This window comes from Hesperophylax consimilis, chromosome 31 (assembly GCF_061612785.1).
Source record: "Hesperophylax consimilis isolate HC1 chromosome 31, BYU_Hcon_1.0, whole genome shotgun sequence".
NCBI lineage: Eukaryota > Metazoa > Arthropoda > Insecta > Trichoptera > Limnephilidae > Hesperophylax > Hesperophylax consimilis.
Window position 1 is genome coordinate 8,618,766 of NC_142866.1, and position 24,761 is coordinate 8,643,526.

At 35.8% G+C, this 24,761-nt stretch overlaps 1 protein-coding gene and 2 non-coding genes across 4 annotated transcripts in view; all 3 read right to left on the minus strand.

Annotated features, from left to right (window-relative positions):
• Nucleotides 1-287: 287 nt before the first annotated feature.
• Nucleotides 288-24,761, minus strand: part of LOC149409410 (protein bric-a-brac 1-like) — a 391,246-nt gene continuing 366,772 nt past the window's right edge. Inside the window, exons 2-5 of one of the 2 annotated variants that reach the window (XM_089649953.1) lie at nt 15,561-15,618; nt 12,726-12,989; nt 6,183-6,340; nt 288-1,955 (exon numbers count right to left, since the gene is read on the minus strand). In XM_089649953.1, the coding sequence (XP_089506079.1) occupies nt 1,569-1,955; nt 6,183-6,340; nt 12,726-12,989; nt 15,561-15,618 (867 nt within the window). In that variant the 3' untranslated portion in view covers nt 288-1,568. Of the gene's footprint in view, nt 1,956-6,182; nt 6,341-12,725; nt 12,993-15,560; nt 15,619-24,761 lie in introns of both variants that reach the window. The other variant, XM_089649952.1, reaches the window with a different exon arrangement.
• LOC149409411 (5S ribosomal RNA) lies at nt 16,622-16,740 on the minus strand. The gene has a single exon (XR_016305212.1). It is a non-coding gene; the product is annotated as a 5S ribosomal RNA (ribosomal RNA).
• On the minus strand, nt 17,064-17,182 carry LOC149409412 (5S ribosomal RNA). Its single transcript, XR_016305213.1, has one exon. It is a non-coding gene; the product is annotated as a 5S ribosomal RNA (ribosomal RNA).

The window sequence follows — 24,761 nt, forward strand, 5'->3', positions numbered from 1 at the left end:
GAAGTACAAAATATATATGAAAATAAATAGAATCAAGACGACCCCGAAATTCATCCAAACCAACAAACATAAAGAAATAATACGACAAATTAATTCGTGACAAAATCGATAAACAATACAAACACTTTAACAATAACTAATTATTTCAGACAGTATAGTTCAAATGCAGAGCGACTTCTTTGTCATCTATAAATCTGTGTAACACTAATATAATTCATAAAAACAAGATTTAATAAAAATAAAAAGGTTAATATTTAAAAGCAACAAATTACTAAAACTTACAATGACAATCAATATCTGACTAATATTGGAACAAGACAGCGGAGAGGTATGTAATTAAATAAACATGAAAATGTAATGAACTGATACTTTACGTAAAACAATAATAATAATCTGAAGGAAGATTGCGAATAATACATACACTTTTTAAGACATAAGATAAGATTCTAAGACGCTACTCACTTTGAAACACATTACCTACATACATATAATATTTATATATATAAACATATTATATATAGATGTATATAATAATATTAGAGTAGTTTTACTATGGAAACTAATGTATACCCAACAGTCTTTTTGAAACTGGCCGAAAGTTACAATTTTGATTCATATGAATGATAAAACTCTATCATAAACTTACTTAATAATATGTATAGTTGGACTATTTTACTACAACGATTTGATCAAAAAATGTCAAAGTATTAACCGAATAGAATACATAATATATATTTACTTTGATGCAGCTGGGCTCTAAGGTGTAACATTAAATGTTTGCATAAACAATCCTGACGGTAGATCCTAAGTATGCAACATAGCTCGCATTCAAGTAAAGTGTAGCGGAACACGGCGAGAGGGAGGGAGCGGGCAGCGCTGCTCTCCTCTAGGGTGCCCCGCTCAAGGGAATCTCCTAATTATGTTTACATTGATTGATTATCATAGACACACTTATTCAATGGCTTAGCAAAGAATACTGCTACACAGAAGCACATCAATTAATGTAACATGTAGCTCTATATGCAATTTACCAATAAATAATGTATTGAAACAATAATTATGAGAGATAGTTGGTACCGTGTAGGTACTAAGTCTGGATGGCTGAGATAAATGCGGAAAGAAACTGTTTTAAGCACGCATGACGCACTGTTATCTGTAACACCATAAGTGCGTTTAGGCACTCATGATGCAAACTGTAAACCCTAACACTCTGATAGACTGTACAATTTTGAACAAACAATGTGTGACACTAAAGGACGGGTTGTTGTTTCACAGAATTTGAACAAATCGTCAAAATTCAAGTTCTGTTATTATTTCATCACAGGCTAGTTGTTGCACAATATTTTGTAAATAACAGAACTTGATTAGGACTTCCACTAAACGTGAATATTAACTATGAAATTTGATGAATTGTTCAAATTCTTTGAAACAAACTGTCCTAAGTATCTTCGAAACAACAAAAAAGATAGCAACCATCGCATCCTCAATAGAAGAAGTCCCGAATAGTGGCGTGGTCAAGACGTTGAGGGTTAGAGCAGTGGAGACGTGGGGGATCAAGGCGATCGAGCTTACATGCGCTGGTCGGCGAGTGGCTCCAGCTTGACCTCCTGCTCCATACGGGGCGAGCGCACCAGCTGCTCGAGCTCCTCGCGGAAATAACTGTCAGCGCGGGGCGGCGAAGCGAAGGGGCGGAAGCGCTCCCCGTTGGGCGCAAGCGGCAGCGGCTCGAGCGCCAGGCCGGGCGGTGGAGGTGAGCAGAGCGGCGAGGCCAGCGGGCCGGGCGAGGCGGTGTGCCCAGGCGAGCAGAGTGGTGTGGCGGGTGGGCGTGCAGCGGGCAGCCCGCACACCTGGCGGCGCAGGCCGTGTGCTACGGCGGCAACTGCGGCGGCCGCTGCGCTGCCAGGGGATAGCCCCCCGTCCGAACCATTTCCGTAGTTTTGTAGAGCCATGGCGTCCTGAAAACACGATGTGACATCATGTAAATGCTGCAATGTGGATTTATTTTATTGCCCAGAGCAAGTGGGACTATGACACCCTGTAATGACATATTTTGATGTTGATTGAAGTGGAAGAGGGGAAGAAAAGAGAGAGGTTGGGAAAGGTCTGACCGTGAAGTTATTTCAGGTGAAAAACTTTATCACAAGACGAAGATATCTTTACTATTTTTGCACTGAAAAACCTTAACAAATGAATTGCAATCTTTATACCAAAGGTAACATTTGGGAATGCTGTCCTTGTTCTACCGGTATTTCAATGGAAGATGCCACAAGGAACTATCGTCATTGATCTCTTCAGCAAGCATAGTCGTCAAGCGCGCACCCAACATTTGTAAAAGGTCGACATTTGTCGGATGAGGACGGTTCGTTTCTAAGACTCATTCTTGAGTTCAACAGCTCAGCTGTGGAAAGATTTGCCGGCCTTTGTGTTTCATCCCTCCTACATCATGGGTCTCTTAAAGACCTTCTCTCCTTCCTCCCCGCAAATATTCAATCCACACAGCATGTCCAGAGATAACTTAGGCCCTGGGAGAAATTATTTTCCTCAAGGTCTCCTGTGTGCAGATAATGTAAAAAAGGAGAATAGGAAGGATTCAAAGATTTGTCACTGTTGGTGAGTTGGCGGTTGAGAAGCCTTGAGGTCTTCATGTTAAACATAATTTCTAGGCTAACCACCACAACAACTTTAATAACTAGGTTCTAACTATAAATAATTTTGCCATAGAATTTGAGATAAGTGTGCGAATTAATTACTGCATTAAGGCATCCGCTGGCACCCATTTTGCCTGTGACAGACCAAACTATGTTCTCGGGACTTGGCCTATTTTAGCATATCGCTCGCCATACATTCCCATTGAGATTTTATGGTGAGCGATACGCTGAAATAGGCCAAGCTATGATGCATATAGCGTAATTTGTCAGCCCCAGTAACCCGTCTCGTTCTTATAAACAACATAAATACATAATGTAAGCAGGGTTGCCAATGCATATGTTCTAAAATACCAACAATAGATGTTCAAATTCCCCACAAATTCCTCTACCTACAAAATGAAACAAAATTCTATTGACATTAGCATTTATTTTTTTTATAATCCATTCGTTTTCGGATTTTATTTTTCGTTTAGGCTTTAAAAATAGACTTTTTTTAATTTGCTGCTACAGAAAACTAAATATAGTACATTTTATTTTTTTAAGATAGACAAACATTCCCGGGTTACAGATAACCTGACAATATTGAAAATCTCCAACTACCACCACAGTAAACGGAAAATTCTTGCTTGTGTTGTGATGGAGGACTTAGCGAGCGGTAGAATTAAACACACTACGCTTAGATGGGACCAGCGTTGCCAGGTCCAGATTGCAATATTTCCCTAGATTGGGAGTCGAAATTTCCCTAGATTTCCCTAGATTCCGGGGGTACCACCTTGGCAAGTTAAAAACGTCTATCCGTCCGGGGGGGGGGGACATTTGAAAAAAAGTACTTGGTTTTTGTTGATAACTTTCATATATTATTTGTAGTAATAAAAATACACGAATACCCAAATACGCCACATATACACCAGTAAGTAGTGACTGTTTTTTTTTATTCTCTTTCTTATATGGCAATTATTTTTCTTATATGGCAACAGTGGCCGACAGTGGCAACACTGACACAACAAATTTGACATTGACATTTCAAATGATAATTATAAAATACTTATCATTTCAAATGATGATTATAAAATACATAACATTTATATAATATTTACAAAGATCAGGTAATGATGGACTATTCCGACACACAAAATACCTACTATTTAACATGAATTTATTCATTATCCCATTCACATATTAAATAATCTTAATAAAAATCACTAAACCAACCGAAATTGCCGAAAGTGGAAAGCCAAAAGTGAAAAGCTGAGAGAAGATAATTTCTTATTGTAATGATCATAGACAAAGTCATAATCTGAAACTTGTAAGAAGTCCCCGGTTTTAATATTTTTAGGAACATAAATATAATTTTGAGTTGTCAGTGTTAAAAATAACATTGCTTCATTTATGTACATCAACATTATTTAAGATTCCTGGAAATCCTAAAAATAAAAAATGAAAATACATTTATGTTCACTGGCAATCCCAATAATATTGTCATGTAAAATTTTTTTTTTGCCAAAAAGTAGAAATTTCCCTAGATTTGTGCTGATTTCGTGAAAATTTCCCTTTTCCCTAGAATTTTTTTTTCTCTTCTAGATCTAGGGAAATTTCCCTAGACCTGGCAAAGCTGGATGGGACCCAAACGCGATGTGAATTTAGCCACAGACCGACCCCAAGAAATCAACCACAGATAATAAAGAAATGCACGGGATCCCCGCATTTTCTGCACAATAAGGTTCTCCCAGCAACCAATTCTAGGAAAATCTTAGTAATTCCCCTAATTTTGGGAATTCCCCACGAATTGGCAACCCCGAATGTGAATAAGGAAAAAGAGCTCTCTGCGGCAGGATCACATCTTATTTTATTTTTGCTTACAGCAGGGGTTGGGACCATTTTCACCGTCGCAGGCTATTGGGTATTTATAGTATCACCACGGGCCGCACTGAAAGAATTCTCCGAATAGAAAAAATGTGTGACCAAATGTCATGTTCACAAATGTCATAGCCGCAAATGGAATTTTAAGTACAGGGTTTTCCAATAAGAGGTGTTATTTTGATATTCAATCGTAAAAGATCAATGGTTTCGTTGCTTGTGTGGCACTTAGCGCCGTCTTGTTGAAAGTGAACGTTGTCCAGATCAATACCATCCAATTCCGGCCATAAAAAAATCATTAATCATTTCTCGATAGCGCTATCCATTCACCGTAACTGTTGCTCCAGCCTCATTTTCGAAAAAGTAAGGTCCAATGACTCCGCCGGACCATAAACCGCACCAAATAGCCACACGTTGAGGATAGAGAGGCTTTTCAACAATAACTCTTGGGTTTTCCGAGCCCCAGATGCGACAATTTTGCTTGTTGACGAAGCCTCCGAGGTGGAAATGGGCCTCATCACTCAAGATGATTTGCATTTGATTCACTCAAGTGAATTTGAATAATTTCAATGCGTTGTTGAAGCGTGTATCGTTCCATTTTTATTAATGGCGTAGTTTCTACTTGTCAAATGTCAAAAAATGACAGCTTCAAAAGTAACATCTACCGCAATAGCGGGCTATTCAAAATAACACCTCTTATTGGAAAACCCTATACATAAAAAAATCATAACACAAGACTGGATTAAGCGTAGGAGTAACTCTGCAAAAGAGTTCACAAGCTTAAAAAATCTAATTATTTTCTTTAGGAATTTTGCAGCATATGGTGTGAAACTAGAATTTATGCTTCACTCGGAACATGCGAACGGTTTCCTTCAAAATGCTTCAGTAGATGCATCCGCAACTGGAATTTTAATACATACTTAGAAAGACAAAAGTGCTTTTAACATAATATTGAATCTTTGTTTGATTAAAACTACACCCTGCACATGAAAGTGGTTTTCTCATTCTTTTACAGCACACAGTCTGCATCTTGGAATTTATAACCGCACTTCGAACACGATAATGTTTTTCCTAAAAATGCGACAGCAGATGAATCCATAACTGGAATTTTACCTTTACATTCTAAACATAAAACTGGGTTTAACTTAGTTGTTACTCCTTGTAATACGAAAATGGTTTTCTCCGATTATTGCAGCTTATTATCTACAACTACAATATTATAACTGCACTTTAAGTACGAGAATGGTTTCCTTCAAAATGCTTCTGCAGATGAATCCACGAAATGAATAAATAAAAATTCGTAAGCGAGTCCTCAGTTTAATTTGCATTACACTCATAATTACTTGTTACACATTTAATTTACTATTAGCAAAATAATAATCGCTTATATATAAACTGATTTCTAGTAACTTAGGTACGTACGTAAGTACCTATAAGCTAGTTTATACTTTTCTCTGGGTTTTGTAATAATGTCTTAAAAATGTAGCTGAAACACCGTGAAAGAAAACCGTTCTCGCGTTTTGAAAGTAATTTTTTTATACTGTTTATTGCACCAAAAAGCATCGCGGGCCGTAGGTTCCCTACCCCTGGCTTACAGGAAGAAGGTTGGGAATTTTTTTTTGGATGGATTTAGTTTTACATGGCGTTATTGTTAGTTAGATAGTTTTGGTGACTTACAGTGATAGGCGGGTAAGCGGGCAGCGGTTCCTCCTTGATGTGGTGCGCGCTGTGCGAGTCGCGGAAGACGACTGCGCGGATCACGCCGCGGATGTGCTCATCGGGCCACACTCCCAGCAGGATGCGCTGCGGGCGGCCACGGCCCTTGGGGCGCAATTCTGCAAAGCACGGCCAAATTCAAAACACCTGCACCCAACCAACATAAAACACTTACACACGATCCCACACCGCGCAAAGAACCAAGGGCGATATCATTACATAATATAATAATAAACAAACAGAAACCGAAGCTCTTAGAATAACTATTGTGGATATTATATGTAACATTGTAGGATTCGCATTACATTACAGTCATATTCAAGCAAGGTTTGCAAAATGTTTTAATTTTTCAGAGAAAACATTTTTTTAAATAAATCGCTTTCAAACGAGAGTTAAATGGCATTTTACTTTCGTCTGAATGGGATTTTATGGGATCATGGGACCAGTATATTGGGTAAAACTAAAGATAGTTGCTTTTTATTTTACACGAGTCGTTACTAATAATATTATAAACCTACATAAAATGTATATGTTCATCAAATTTAATAACCTATGTATGCCTACATCAATGATAGGTTGGCCCTGTGGTGTGTCGTGAATTTTTATTTTAACGATTCTTCAAAACATACATTTTTGTATTTAATCATTAAAGACAATATCAACGACTCTCAAACGAAATTTTTTTCACATTTTTCGTTTGAGAGTGGTTGATTTTGTCTTCAATGATTTAATATTACAATTTGAGGATTTACTCATTAAGTTATTCGACTTTACAATATTATATTTTTATGGGTATTTTAATGTTTTAATTTTTTTATAATTGTATGAATGGCGTAGTAAAGGATTGTTTTTTTACGAAACAGAAGGTATACAGAAAAAATAAAAATACAATACCGATAGGTTTACAAATATAAACCAAAAACGATTATTTATTCCGAAGTGAAACCACAACTACGAAAGTACTTCCCTATAGCAAAAAAAACTTTACAAAATATTCTGTGGTCTCGTTATAATAGTTTATTATAAGGCAACCTAGTCATTTGTGCAGTTTTTCACAGTGACCTTACTTAAAAAAAACTAGTTCTGTTTTATTTCTTTAAACAATAGTGGATTTTCAATTTTTGGAAACTTTTATTTGTTTATGTCGACACTTAATTGATAAATTATCGGTAACTAATGCTTATACCTACGTGTACTTGGTACCTACGTACGATATACTTTAGTCACTTCAGAGCCGACGGGCCTGCGGGCTACAATTACCAAATGAATCCAAGTAGTTATCATAGTTCTCAGGTTTGCGGCACTTCAGCAGTTTCGGCTTGTTCTTAAGATGATATGCTATGATCCGGATCCTGATCTTATTTGTTCGTAGAAGGTGGAAAAACTGGTTCCATGATAACTCAACACATCAATTCAATTAAAAAAGTGATAAAAATTCATTAAAAGCAATGAAAAACTAACCTAACCTAATCTACGTGACCTATTTAACGTAGTTTTTGTTTCTTTTCGTTACTTTATATCACTTTTTAAAAGTGTGTTGAATTGTCATTCTGATTAGTTATCCGGTCATCGGTAAAACTATCGAACGGTAAGTTCTGGAGTCACATAATTCGCAAAAAAAAAAATTGGCGTTGGCATTGTCAAATAAAAAGATACCCGCATTTTTTAAGCTCGAAACTTCATTATCAAACACTACGTTTTAACTTCTTTTCAGAAATTTTCAGTGAAAGATACGAATTAAATATAAATTAGATTCCATATTACGGATGAAGTCGGGTAGCATAAATAATACGGGATTTTAAAAAAATACGCACAAGAAAACAATTCACTTACTTAAATCACCATTTAGGATAATCTATTTGAAAATTGCTAATTTGGCAAAAACCACGCAGAAGAAACTAGAAGCGTTCTATCTTACGAACGTATATCGGCTAATGGCCAATGCTGATAGAAACCGTGACAGATCAAGTAAATGATACAGTGGGCATGACAAACATGTTCAAAGGCGTAGAAATTGACAAAAAATCAAAAAAATTTGGTATATTGCCGTACTTTGGCTACGTCAGTTTATGTATATAGCAGGGAAGAATAATCCGCAACGATTGAAGTGATAGCAAAAGACGAATCTCGCGGCTCATACCTGACGAATCTTATAATAGTTTGGCATACTGTCTCTCCGGAATTCAGTTATGGAGGTTGTAATGATCTGCCCTTTCTACTTCAAACTTTTCCTTCTCTTCTTTCTACGATAAATTTCTTTAAAGTCCCATAGGTAACTTTTCCATAAGGCTTTGCATATGTGTTCGCAGGGATGGAAAATTCCTCCCCTGCCGTCTCTACAAGCCTTTGCTCCTCTCTTTATTACACACCCCTTCAAGTGTGTACATCCTAGTATGTCCACGTGACGTACGACCTTGAACGTACTCATTTCACGTGACGGTTCAGTATAAAAAGGCTTCACCGAACGTTGTGTTGGTTTTTTGTTTCTCGGTTTAGAAACCTAGTTATCTATGTATGTGTGGTATCCCTTGGTTCTTTTGAGATAGAGTGAATTGAATCCATTATCGCTGTGTTTTAAAGCCATTTCATAAACCTTATTTTTCTGAAGTCGCCTGCTCTTCAAACTAGCTACGTGATTCTACCTGTCATAGGGTAATGTGAGTATAATAAAGTGTTAGATTTTATATATGTGATATACATACGATAAATTTATGGTGTTAGTTGTCGGCGCCATCCATGTATATATTTTAGGAGGGGAAGGAGAGGAAAGGAAATGAATTTTTTTCAAGCTAAGATTGACTCCTCCTCTTACCAAACAAAACTGATGGATGATAATTTGAGCAAGGCGATCGATATCTGCGTGTCTGGATATCACAACCGGCCGGGTCTCCCCTTGTTCCAAATCGGCAACCGTCACGCCAGAATAAAGAAAACCAGGTCTCATCACCAATTTCAGAATTGCCCCAATCTCATACACCTCCAGGAAAATCTACTTTACTGAGTGTAGAAGGGGAAAACCATGACATCCCTTGTCACGAATCTAGTCGCGAAAATGTGACACGCAAGGTCCTAAGTTACGTGCCACCTCTAGAAAACGTTGTAACTCCCTCGCCGACGGGGATTTACATCACTTTCTAGGTCAATACATAGATAACACACGACGATCTTGTCGACATTTAGCCTGCCTTTTAACGATAGGTTGTGTGCCTACCCATTCAGCCAATTATCATGTGAGATATATGTAAGGTCTACTCGAAATGCCAAATTTAGGATGAGGACTGTCTGTATTTTAATATTCGGTTCTAGTAATTATTTTATGAGGTTACTAGCATCCTCGTGTATTAGGTATGGGTAACTCCTACTGAATACCTATCCTCTCAGGTAGGTATAAACGGATAATTGGTTTGATTTTTGCATTTAATTTAAAGAGGCTGCCTACCTCTCGAAAGGGACCTGTTGAAAAAAGTTGTTCGGTTGGTAGTTTTATTTCGGAGATTACCATCTCCCTCTTTCGACTTTAGATTTGTTTTTGTGCATCCCAATTCGTAACTTAGAAAGTCAAACAATATATGAAAAGTATTAAATTAGAAAAGTCAAATAACAGACGAAAGATATTCATTTTGTTCTATCTGGTTGCATCCGATCGCTTTCTATTTGGGCGGTCATACGCTAGCAAAACTCCCCCTTTGACTGACTGTACACCGCGCCTCGGCCTATATATGAAAAGGTCATCGGCCCGTCTCCCTTTTTCAGCTGGTAGATAGTCTGATGGACACATTCCCTTTCGAAACATTATTTGGACGACAGGGGTTGTAAACTTGGATGCTGTATCCGTCCTTTAAAAGGGACTTCTGTTGTTTAATAAATAATATAAAAAAACTCACCCTGTTAGTCACCTCCAAATCCTAGTGTGAAGCTTACCTGGTTACACACTATATAGCTAAATCAGTTTAATTTTTCGGTCTACCCCCTACCGGCATTCCTTCTTCCTTTTAGTGAAATCCTGGCAATTTGTTCACTTTTGGTCCCCTCCCTAAGACTTTATAATTAAATATTCCTGTAAATAAAATTGTACCTCCCTAATCTGTTAGGATTCGAACCCACAGTTAATGATATATTTGTTTCTCTGGTTTTCGGTCTCCGTGGATAAATGCCATCTCGCCAAATCAATAACCTAGCCCGATTAAACACTTCCCGCCTTTAAGTACATTCACTCTGTTTTAAAAACGCAATCATTATTTTTATTATTTTCATGTTTTTAAGACAAGCAATCTAGTTCGAACTGTATACGAAATCACGTTTAAATCAACACAACTTTATAACACAATCGCGATTGCACAACACCTGGCGCCCCTGAGGTGGGTTTTTACAAAACGGCGCTCTACAAATTATCCAATTATTATTATTGTCATTATTATTAATTGTTTTCTCACTGAGTCCAACCACTTTCACTTCACACAAAAACCGGTTCAATAATATTTCACTTTAATTCAGAAACCAACAAAGCTTTCTAACATCATCTGAATTCACTAATTAATTGAAATCTCACACATCACTTCTGGTTTGTATTCATTTCTCGGGGCTGTCAACGTATCCGAATTCAAGACTCGACTGCCTGTACCTGCGCCCTGTCCCGTGTGAATGTGTTTACTCCAGGCCTGTCTGTCAATAAATCTTCCGTCGTTGTCTAAACAAAAAAATTTTTTGAGCACGTTCGTTTATTATTTATCGTTTATTTATTTTCGTGATTATTCAAACCATCACAAGGTTGTGACTTTATAATACATATATTATAATACTTTTCGTATATTTTAATTCCATATACCTAACCGTTTGAGAACAGTCATCGTTAGAGTTGGTCAGCCTACTAGATAACTACATACCTAATCATTCACGAGAAAAGCAATGATTCAATTCCTTGTCAAATAAGTTTTCAACCTATATAAAATAAAATTGTTCTATTTTTTATTGACAGAGCGTAGTGAAGTCCTGATTTAACAAGACCATATAACATTTCATCTGTCTGTAAATGTGTTACTTTTCGGTTCCGGTTTCAAGATGGATTCCGTTTTAATGGTTCAGTAAACATTATTTCTGAATTGTGAAATCGTAATCGAGTAGATAGGTACTTAAAAACAATTCTTATTATTTTGGAGGAAATTTTAGTTTTAATTTAAAAATAAAAGAAAATTAGAAACTTACTAGCGGACGCGAGGTCTACTGTTCATAGAACTAGTGACTAGGTAAGTTTTTAGATTTTCACGGCCAAAAGCATTTTTGTTGTTTGTTTTTGGGGTGTTATGCCGTGTTGCGCTAACTCCTTCTTTAGCCGACGTTTCGGACAGCGTTGCAGTGTCTATCATCAGAGCAGATCCGGTAGACACATCTTCGGATCTACCGGATCTGCCCTGATGATGGACACTGCAACGCTGTCCGAAACGTCGGCTAAAGAAGGAGTTAGCACAACACGGCATAACACCCCAAAAACAAACAACAACAAAAAACTAGTGACTAGTTACTAGTTTAATTTTTGTAAGTTAAAAGTGATCAATTAAAGATATCTCAAAGTTGATATTGCCGGTAAACAATTAAAGCAAGTTTCGTTTTTTTTTTTTTTTTAATTTAGGCTATTGTAACGACCGCGTAGTCCACCTAAGTTTATCTGCATTACAGAACTACACAGGTGACCCACACAGTATTACTATCACTATTCGGAATTTTATGCAGTCTTCTGAGGAACTTAAGTAAAAATAGTCTTCAGAAATATGACGGAAGACACTAGGTAATATTTAGGAAATGAAAGGAATCCGAGTTGGCTATTATAGCTAGGCACCCACAAAGCGGCATTGCTGACACCATTCCAAAATACCTGAAGAAAAAATATCAAAGAAATACAAATAATGCTTGCTCCACTAAACTAACATTCTAATTCTTTTGCTTTTCACATTATGCTAGAGCCTTTTAACACAGTATTTATGGTTTAAAATGTTTAAAACTAATACAGACGCGTGGTACTGGAATTGAACCCTGGCCGAGATAGTGGGGGGAGAGCGCACTTCGTCCCAGCCATCGGTCCAGTAGTGCACGCTGCATGTACATACAATACACAAGTTATTATTTTAAAGGAGAATAAGACATCGCAAACGCTCGCTAAAATAGACACAGAAACATTCAGTAACAAAAACTTATAACTAATAATAATAATAAAAGACGCAACGATTGGAGCATGGGTGAAATAATCACAAATCGCAATCGCAAATAGCTCGCATTTAATACAAACGCACTCCAATCATTATAAGATTCAGAAGGTATCATGTTAAGTGTGTTTCGACATAAAATATCTCATTTCATTTAGCAGAAGTATTGTGGGAAGTAATTAATAATAAAATAAGCGTGAAAATGAGAAGTCAGTAGTTCTAAATGTGAATTTTTCACAGAACGTGTTGTTTTGAATGTTTTGACTTCTCATTATCATGCTTTGTTGGGGGTCGGTATCGGTCATACCTGCTCCTCCGTCGGCGCTGGGTCCAAGCATGTTGTGCACCCGGTTGGCGTACAGCACGAAGGTCGGGTACGGGATGTCGTACTTGCGTGCGGCCTGCGACAGGCTAAGCCCCTCCTTCAGCACGGAGAAGATGGCCTCGGCCATGGTCTCCGGTCTCCACGACTTGAGCGGGCCGCGCTCGCGGAAGCGCAGGTTGTGTACCAGCGACTGGTTCGTGTTCCAGCACTTCTGCCACATGGATTGCAACTGATACTGGTAACTGTCTGCTGGAAAGAATTGGAAATATGGAAACCTTATTAGTCTTCGCAGTATACAAAGACAATAATATACAAACATCGTTAATTTCGTTAAGTCAGCGTTATGCACTAAGAGTTAACACCAAATAGAATTAAGTTACTGTGTGAAAGCATTACCATTAATTATATCTATGGGATATAATAATATCTATGGGATGTGTGGGATTGCACTAACCTCCCCACATCCTGGAATAAAGAATTTATTATTATTACCGACAAAAGTCAAAATACGCAGTTTTGGGAACATCAATATATTAATACTTGTTTATTGAATTTGTCACATCCGAAAATTTTAAAATTTCAAATAATGGTGTGAATGCGGTAAGGATGTTTTCGTGTATTGCACGGAGAAATATTATTAATTGTTATTAATTCGTACTCAGGTTAAAAACGGGATTGCAGGCCCTTAGCGAATGGTTTGATAGTGTGTTCTGATAAACTTTTAATAAAATACGAATGCAGTATCACGATGTTGGAAAATGTGTTCATAAAAACCCTAATATTTTCGCATTTCGTCAACTATTACCAATAATTTGAGGAGATTTAAAAATGTTGGATATTTTGATAATACTAATAAAAAGTTAAAGGTTAAAGTTTTCTTAGAACGCTAAATTAATTAAACCGACGTCATTCAAATAATTTAAAAACAACATTTCATAAAAAAATACTATTTGTGATTTATGTTGGCACACAACGATGTAGAGATTATAAGCCGTAAGAAATGGAGTTAATGCCAGCTTACAAAAAATTTCATTTTCGATGCAGTTTTCATACAATTAAAAAAAAGAATACAAATACAAGCACCAATTCTTGACTGCGTATAAATTGCACATAATGTTAATGTTTTTCATAAACTGATGTTTAGTAGAATAAGCACCAATTACTTCCCGGCTGCAAAGTGATTTTATGCATATTGTTTGTATACTTTATTATACTTTATATATTGTTTGAATACTCCACTGCCCAACATAAATACACAACCAGGGCGAAAAGCGAAAATATCCTGATTACTCCCAGTTTGAACACATCCTTTGGACAGAGAAATAATAAATTGCATGCTATAAAATTGTTCAATGCTCTACCAAATGAAACCAAAAAAATAAACGAAATGAGTATATTTAAAACAAAAGTCAAAACATGGCTTAGAGATCAAAGTAATAATCAACTTACAAACATTATGAAGACAATGTAAAGACAATTCAAAACTAAATACAAAAATTTAAGAAAAACTACAGGCCGCCTCAGAACAGGAAACCCTAGTGAGGAGGACTGTGAAAAAAATACAAAAAATATACTTATATTATACTTTAAACCTACATAATGTACAAATTTTGCTATTGATATTAAAAAAAAAAAAAAAAAAAAAAGAACCGGTGTATAGACTCTTAATGCATAATTTACTCCGATTATTGTTTTACTGTAATGTTATTTTTTTTCTAAAGCTCGTCTCGTCAACTCTACAACAATACACAACAATAGAAACACATTGAATGTATTGTTCGCACAACTTCGCTTTCAGGTCGCAATAATGCATCGCAATAATAGTAGAAATACAAGAGGATGAGTAATTAGTAGATATGTCAAAAGTGAACAAAAAATTATATTAGTCATAGAAAACGAGACAAGATATTAACATACAAACTGACATTTAGTTGAAGTAATAAACTGATCGAATTATTCTATATTTAGCTTTTACTAAGCGTGACGTAAATAATTGTCACTCAATTTGATATAATTTCCGATTTTATAATGATTTATTTTTGGGATATTATGCCGTGTTGCATTGCCTCTTTCTTGAGCCAACGTTTCGACAGCATCGTCGTGCATTTCGGGGTCCATCGTTAGGGCAGATGTGTGTCTGCAATACACATCTGACCTGTTGATGGACACTGTAATGCTGTCCGAAACATTGACTTAAGAAGGAGGTAGCGCAACAAGGCATAATACCCCTAAAATAATTCACTCAATTGCTTCTAATATATATAAAAATATAAATTACGATAACATTGTTAGCGTTAAAATAAAGAAGATAACTAAAAACAATCCAGAACAATAATAATAATTATAAATTATGAAATATAATTCGTTTAATATTTAATAATATGCAGTTGGTAGTAGTCTTGATAAATGTATTATAGATCATTTATATGTACTCTAGTTTAGGGCCAGTTGTTTCACAGAATTTAAAGAATTCAAAAAATTACAAAGTTAGTTTTCAAGTTTTGCTAAAGTTCTATCCAAGCTTTGTTATTATAATTTCATGTGTAAGTAATTTAACAGAATTGAACTCATAACAGAACTTGAATAAAACCATTACATAACTTTAATTTGATGAATTGTTTAAATTCTGACACAAAAGTAAAAAAAAATCTCTAATCAAAGTTTTCTTCAATGGTAAAGGTGGATAAAGAATGGTAAATATGTTTTGATAAAGGAAAAGTCGAAGGGTATTAAGTAGTGAGGAATCCAAATTGTAGGCAGTTCTGATGTAGTGCTGATGATGTCCTTAGCGGGTTCGACGTAATACGGTAAACTCACCGGCAATCGAAGACGTAGAGGCGCCCAGCCACACGTGCGAGTTTTCCAGCAGCTTAGCCTGTAAGGAAACAAGAAAATACACCCTTGAGTAACGTTTAAATAGAGGAGCAGATCAGGAGATTTTGATGTGTTTTAGTTTACCAACATGGGGCGGTTACGTGTTCAAAGGCAGGAGCAACCAAATTGTCAAACAGGAATGCTTAGGTATAGACATTTCTTTAATACAGTTTACATATTAAAATAAAACAATAAAAAATGTTAAGGAAGTGAAAATAGAGTAAAAAGTAATTTTATATATTATTGACACGTAGTTGATGATACCTATTGGGTAGGTAGGTATTCATGCTATGCTTATTTTTTTATTTATTGAAGTGAAACTTCTTTACCCGCGTCATGCAATTTCGTGGACCGGAGTAAAACCAACTTATGACCGAAACGAAAATGCGGGACCGATTAAAGTTCATTTGATCTAGTGAAAGTTTTGAAGTAAGATATAAATGTTTTTTAGGTAATCTCGACAACTGGCGTTGGTGGTGTAATGGTCAGCATACTTGCATTCCAAGCAGTTGATCCGAGTTCGATTCTCGGCCATCGCATATTAATTTTTTTTTTTGGTTGAATGTTAATTTTATTGTTTGTAGTCATTGTTCTTTGAAATTTTTAAATTTTTAATCCATTGTAATTTTAAACATTATTTATTTTTCATATTATTTTTTTCGTCATTTAAATTATATTTTGTACTGGGGTGACATCTATCGGCAGAATATTTTTTAATTTTAAATTATATAGTTTATGGGGGTGACATCTATCGGCAGAATATAAATATATATTTTTTAATCTATTTAATTATATTGATTACGGGGGTGACATCTATCGGCAGAATCTTTTAATGTTTTTTGTTTTTAACGCCTTTTTTTTTTTCAATGGTTGACCATAATATCAATCCACTAAGTAATATTTTAGGCCTGTAGCATACTTGAAAAGTTAAAGAATGATATAAGATTGTTTATGATGTTAACGATAAAAAAATAAAAAAAAACATAAAATTACCATAAAAAATGGGCCAACGGCACGCGGTGTTCCCAAGCGGTCACCCATCCAAGTACTGACCGCGCCCAATGTTGCTTAACTTCGGTGATCGGACGAGAACCGGTGTGTTCAACATGGTATGGTCGTTGGCAAACGCTAAACAATATTAATTTCTATTCTACCTGCCAATAAATATATGAAAATTAGTATAAAAAAGCCCTAATAATACTGAAAACATTAGCAAGGTGTGTGCGACGTTGATAAAAATAATCATTACATACGCGCTTGAAAAAGATCGTAATTACATCCATAATTTTGAAGGAATTTTTTTTTTCAATGGTTGACCATAATATCAATCCACTAAGTAATATTTTAGGCCTGTAGCATACTTGAAAAGTTAAAGAATTTTATGATATTATTAATGATAGTAACGATAAAAAAATAAAAAAAAACATGAAATTACCATAAAAAATGGGCCAACGGCACGCGGTGTTCCCAAGCGGTCACCCATCCAAGTACTGACCGCGCCCAATGTTGCTTAACTTCGGTGATCGGACGAGAACCGGTGTGTTCAACATGGTATGGTCGTTGGCAAACGCTAAACAATATTAATTTCTACTCTACCTGCCAATAAATATATGAAAATTAGTATAAAAAAGCCCTAATAATACTGAAAACATTAGCAAGGTGTATGCGACGTTGATAAAAATAATCATTACATACGCGCTTGAAAAAGATCGTAATTACATCCATAACTTTGCAGGAATTTTTTGAAGTGAAACTTCTTTACGCGCGTCATGCAATTTCGAGGACCGGAGTAAAACCGACTCATGACCGTGACGAAAAAACGGGATCATTTCGCTATAGGAGCCTAGCTAATATTATATACCTAGTTTAACTCACTCTCCTAACTCATCTTCGCTGTCTACAGGCAGAGCGCACGACTGTGGTCGTGAAGAACCGAGGTTCGATCCCCGCTTTAACTAATTTTTTTTTTCTTTTTTTATAACTTTTAATTTTTTTTATCACATGCTACTTATAAATATGTCAATAGACAGAAAAAAAGAGAGAATGAAATGAAAAGAGAGAGAGAGAAGAATACTAGAAGTTTCACTTCTGTCTTGCGTAGGCTTGACACACCCATTTTTTTTATCTTGCTATGAAGATTTTTTTGTGTATTCAATTAAAATTGATGACAATCGTATTTAATACTTAAAATTCGTTAAAATGTTATATTAAATATTATACAGAGCTGATGTACCCCTAATTTAATGTTTCAGTTTTCAGTTTCTACCAAAGACTCTATTACTGGACGTTACCGTCGGGTTCGTTTGAAATATCATGATTCATATAAATGTGCGAAGTAATAAAAATAATGTGTATTTATGTACGTGTCGGTAAAATAAAATCAAACATTATTAGATACTATTGGCGTGTTTTAAGCACTCGTAAACCGCACGCTGGAATATTTAAGCTAAAATAAAAGCAGGCGAAATAAAAAAAATAAAAACAAAAAAATCGTCAGAGGGTTTTTTCAAAGTGCGGTTTTTCATTTTTTTATTACGAGCGTTAATAAAATCACCATCAGCGGGCAGGCGGCGTTGGCGACGGCGATCACGGGGTGTCAAACACACGCAAGGACGGCCGCCACATGCCTGCTTCCTACTCGTGCCTAGTTCTAACATCTGCCCGTGCTGCAGAGAGCAGGTCACCGCCGATGAGTGTCCGCTGCCCGCTGCCCGCTGCCCGCTCCCCCGCGGACGTCGCGTCTCCTCCTGGCATCCCGCGCACCGCCGGGATTCGCGGTTGAAATGCGCCATTTTCACTGTTTGTAAAAATTTACACAGTTTTTCGTGGGTTCGTCGCTTATAACACAGGTGGCGACAAAAAGTTAACTTGGGGAGGGGTGTTTCATTGCGCGCTCATGAGGTGATGTTAAATTTATCTAACATTATTATTGAGATTCAATTTCAATTTGACGTCGAATGGTGAAAGTAACTGCTGTAACTGTGTAACTGGCTACTAGATGGTTTCACGGTTGAAATGTGTCGTTTTCACTGTATGTAAAAATCACAAAAATTTAACACTTTTTAACGTTTTTACACGTGTAGATTTCTAATATCACAGGCGGCGATAAAATGTTGACGTGGGATCAGATTGCAAATACAGGCGCTCATGGGGTGATGTTGAAGTTACCAACCATTTTGTGTATTTACATTGTTTTTCATCAGGATTAAATTTGTTTTAAAGTTGTTCACGGTTTTCACGGTTGAAATTGGCCATTTATGCTGTTAAAAGGCGAGAAAAATTAAATATGATTAAAACAAAATTTATATATTACGCGAACTATCAGTTTCTTATCTGAGCAGGATTGTGAGGTTGAAGGAAGTGAGGTTGAAGGAAGTGAGGACAGGAGTAAGAACGGGAAGATGAAGGTTGGGGAGTAAGTTCTTAGTTTTTTAGATCTGGTTACTAAATGTAGCTAAAGCCGTTTGAAGCAATGGGCAAATGCTTGAATCTGAATGGCACAAAAATAAATTTATATAAATACAATGCACGTCGCTTGACATATTCAACATTGCAGATTTGCCACTCTGGATATGTGGGTGGAAAAAAATAATGTTTTTAAAAATTACTACGTTAGTTCGTTTTACTGTACATTTGAAATATACATAGTTGGACTAAATAATGCAATGCAATAAAACTTAAACATGTTCGTTGTAATGTTATGATATTCACGTTGTCTGGTCGGGTGAGTGACCTGAGTTCAATATGCAACTCAAAGGGTAGGAAGATAATCATACCTAATAAATATTCTATAGACAGCAGAACAAAGAGAACACGTACTCGTGTGATTCGCAAATTATTCGATTCCGCAGAGCAAACGGTTCATATTACAAGACAGGCCGCACTAATCCAATGTAGACCACGACAATGTGGTCGACTTCCACAGGCAGCGATATCGCACACACATTACCTAGGTCCGACCCTTTTCTGAAGGTAGCTAAATCGATTACTTACAGTGATTTTTGCATACTAGAATTTTAATATTTAATGTCCATACTCATTTCCATATGAAATACTAAAGCAAAATAGAATTCGAAACACTGATTGTAACATCATGAAAAAAGATCGTTAAAATGGTTCTTAAAGATTCGCGATTTGGGAATATAACATAATATTATTATTTGATTGTAGAATTGAGGCACGTGTTTATTAAATATTGCATATTCGATTCCACGCGTAAAATGTGTGATATTTTCAGCACGACGTAAACACAAAGCGGCCAGTAAAAAAACTATCCGTTTTGGAATACCTTTTGGCTAGTTAAAAATATTACGAGCAGTTTACTGCGCAGTGCTGGAGGAGAGAATAACAAAGAACAAGGTGCGATCATCTCCCACTATTCTTAGAAAGCATAGTGTATTGTGTTAGAGAGAAGTAGTAAAATGTGTATATATTTTGTACGTAATCCTTTATATAGGAATCTTCAAAATAATTATATCTTGGAAAAGGATCTTTATTCCATTCTTAAATTTTACAACACAATGGGTACTCCTAGAGAAAGTCGACCAATTTAGATTTACAGTTAATCAGAAGAAGTTATTTGTCAAATAGAGTACAATACCTAATGTCATTTTTAGTTCAACCGACTTTCCCTCAAATTCTGGTGTTCCCCAAGGGTCAAATCTTGGCCCTCAACTTAAACGATTTATCAACGATATCCACATAATTGTACATTTTATGTATGTTTCTACTATTTGCGGATGATGTAAAGATGTTCCTAAGATTCAAACCCTAGAGAATTGCCTACAGCTTCATAACGACATAAATTCGATCGTTGAAACGAGTCGAAGTTTTATACTAAAGTAAATACTACGATCTATTTTAACTATAAGATGTTCAATATTCTGCTCTTAAACATAATACTACTTAAAAAAACTAAGGAATCGCATTTAATGGACACGTAATTAGATCAGATGGTGGCAGCAATTGGAGACTCTTGAACTCGCTCACATAAAAAATAGTAGATAATGCCCCTTGGAAAAATGATCGTGCTCATGAACTGATGCCTGATGTCAACATTTTCCACGAGCATTTGTGACATAGTCATGCCACGGATTTTGAGACTAGAGATGACACTCGTATGGCATAATGCATAGCCGTTTCGTGTGAGATGAAAATTGAGATTTACCTAGAATAAAAACTCAACCGATGTGACGCGTTGCAGATATTTATGATCAACGGAAAGGAAAGGATAATTAGATTTCGATGCGAGCTGTAGCATTATTCTAGGAAAATTTAAACTCGTTATTAGAATCATGTGAAGTTTTCGCATATAAATCGATTACAGAACATCGAAAATATCCGTAACTTTTAAGGACGCATTTCAAAAGCGTCGCTCTAAAAGCTTTTAACTCGGTGCTTGTGTAATGTTATTATATTAGTTTTGTGACCAAAATAAGTTAATGCAGTTTTGATGTCCACGTTTAAACTAAAGTCGATTATAACACGTGCAGAAGTAATTCACCAATGTTGATAAATACACAAGATTAAGCTGCTTGCAGTTGTAATATTATTGGAACGATACGTGGATACCGCCGCAGCTATAAGATAAGTATGTATCTATGATTCACGCTGAGCCGAGGGAATCGTTTGTTCGCTGGAAATACTTCCACAGTCTTTAAATCACGGTATAATTAATAAATTAACGACAATAATAGTATGCAAGAGGAATTAAAGCTTTAAAGTGAAATATTATACCCGGCTTTACATATTTTAAAGAGAGTCGGATTTGAATTCATGTTCAAATGGTTGAAAAGGTGACAGTAAACTGTTTCAAGAGCGAAACTCGGTTTGTAAAATAAATGACAAGTTGCGCTTCTGTCTTTAGTGCCGAAAGCTTTGTTTTATTAAAGTAAACTGTGCACAATAACGATTACTACCCTCCTTCCCATGTTTACTACTGTCGATTCCAGGAGTTGGTTGGGAAGAGAGAGGACGAGTGATGGGTGATGGGAAAGGGGCGGGGGGCGGGGTGGAGCGGGGATCAGGCATGTAGTTTAAATCCCCGGTAGCCATTGTCCAGAGTCTAGTATGTCGCAGGCTCCCGCGATTGATGTTCGGCTAAATCAAGCCTCGTCGAATAGACCGCCTTTCATCAAATACCCTCAATGGATCTCCTTTCAACATTTACCAACAAGCCACTGTAGCCGCTGTAATAGGTCAAAAGATACCATACAAGATACTGTTGTCAGTTGGTTCAGTCGCTTTTACCTAAATGCGATTCGACGAGACGCATAGGTGAGTATTAAACACGATGGTACTTTTTACAAGTACATGGTACCTTCAATACTATTAACTATCTTTATTAACCAATGGAATGGCCAAAGTAAACTTTTTCATAGCAACTCCAATCGCGTATATTTCCAATCTAAGCTTCAATTCAGGAAAATTTCCAAATCATTTAAAACACTCTATTGTTATACTGCTTCGCAAAAATGGAGATAAATCGCAGATACACAATTACCGGCCAATTTCTTTGCTCAATTCAATCTCGAAAATTATTGAGAAAATTGTAAAGAATCGTCTAAGTCATTACCTTGAAAAAAACAATATCCTTTCCAGTAGACAGTATGGCTTCAGACCAGGATTGAGCACTGAAAATGCCATTACAAACCTGACGAAAATCATCTCCAACAATATAGATAGAGGAAGAAAATGCATTGCGCTCTTCTTGGATCTAGCCAAAGCGTTCGATACTATCTCACACAAAATTCTCTTGAAAAAACTACAGCGCATCGGCATTCAGGGTCAGCTACTTAAGTGGTTAGGTAGTTATATAGAAAATAGGAGCCAAAGAGTGAATATTAACGATACTCTAAGCGATCCGGCTGATATAAACTTTGGTGTACCTCAAGGAAGCACTCTAGGACCACTTTTATTCAATATCTATATAAATGAATTATGTAACAGTTCATTTGCCGATCATATTATCACCTTTGCCGATGACACAGTATTATTATTTGAAGGCAAAAATTGGAATGAAGTTCATAGTAATGCATAAATTGGTATTAACAAGGTAAAACAATGGTTAGATAATAATCTTCTCACTCTCAATACTGACAAAACTAAATTCATTTGCTTCAGTGCAACTCAAGCGGGACAACCAAGAGAAACTCAAAGAATTATTATACACCATTGCAATGACCCAAACACTTGCAATTGCAATACCTTAGAGTATGTGGATAGCATAAAATATCTAGGAATTATTGTAGACAAGAATCTGAGATGGAATGAACATATCTATTCAATCTCCACAAAGGTCAGAAAACTCACGCATCTTTTCATGGCGATTAGAAATATTCTATGCGCAAAAGATCTAAAACTAATGTACTATGCCATGTGCAACTCTTTACTTGAATATGCATCTTTAGGATGGGGAGGATGTACCAAATCAATTCTGGACCCCTTAGCCAAAGCAAAGAAATCACTACTAAGGGTCATACTTAAAAAACCATTTAGATACCCCAGTAATGATTTATTCAAAGAGATAGGAGTTCTGGATGTGAGGCAACTATTTATAAGAAAAGTTATATTATACACACAAAAATATCGTCACCTCTTCCCCTCCGTAGAACATTATCACAACACCCGACATGCAGGGAGGAATCCAATAGTTCCACTTGCTACTATGACATCCCTTGCTCAAAGACAATATTCTTACCTAGGTCCAAAAATGTTCAACCTTATACCCGGTTCTTGGAAATTGAAAAGTGGAAGCGTCCTGCGTAAATTAGTCAATGATTGGATTCTAAACTTAGGAAGAGTCGAAAGTGAACGTATGCTGTATAACTGTTAAACAAAATCACCAAATCAACTGTTAAACAAAATCACCAAACTTCTGATGTTTTTCAACCTAAGATTTATGGTTATGCGCCCCTGAAGCCTGTCTGCTCATTAGGTACATCACTACTGTAAAGCGTATCACATTTGTACGTCGCACACTAACTCTGTGTGAAACTTGGTACCTACTACGGTAATGATTTATAATAAATACATAACACAATATGGCGTACGAAGTAATGCACCAATTTCACCAAAGTAGCACTAAATCAGGTACTATGTATTTATATTCATAGTTTATATTTCTATCTATATATATAGTTATTGTTTTTACATTTTAGCAGTAGTTCAAGAAATGAGCGCGGTATATATTCGTATTGCCGTATAATATAATTTGTTCTGAATTCATGTTTTAATTCAGTGAAAACAATCATGCACATAATTTATTACACATTCTAGTTACAACGCTTACCTCATACTCTGTAAATTTTAATATTTTATGTTACCAGGTTAATTCGGTAAATCCGATTATAATATATGCTACCAGATTAATTTTTTCTACTTCTCACAAAACAATGTATGTGTACTTATATTTATTATATACATTTTCTTTATTACACAACTTAGTTTCAGAGAAAAATGAAACTTTTTTTTGGTTTTTGTTATGTGATTATGTACATTTCAGTAATAATATGAACTAAACATGTCAATTTGTCTGTCCTAGAACGGGAAACTTTCCTAGTTGGACAGGCAAAGCATCCAATATGTAATATGTACTTTCTTTTGATAAATAAATAAATAAATATAAATAAATAAATAAATAAATAAAATAAAATTACAATCCTTTGACAAAACAGAGAGTCCTTAGCCCCCTCTATGCACCCTTGTTTTATGGGTTTTTCATTTGAGTGCACTCCAGTAAACATATATACATACATGTACTAAGCCGTGTGATCAAATAATCATAGAATATCTTTATTATGAGCCTTTGCTAAAATCGCACGTGTGTTATGTACACCCCCACCTATATTTTAGTAAAAAAAATTTAAATGTAATAATTGTATTATTTTTGTATTTTGCCGCTTTCGTTGTAAAATCAACCCAAAGGGTTACAAATAATTCATTTTACTTATAACTAAAGACTTACACAAATATTAAATTTAAAGCTAGTGACATACGACTAAGTTAGCAACCATGGAGGAATAATATCGATAATATGTGGTTTGGTAAAATCCTTCAAGCTACAAAATGAAAATTTTACAGGAGACGATCAAATTGAATATTTACATATTTGTGAAACTAATTTGTAAAAATCTTGACATTTTA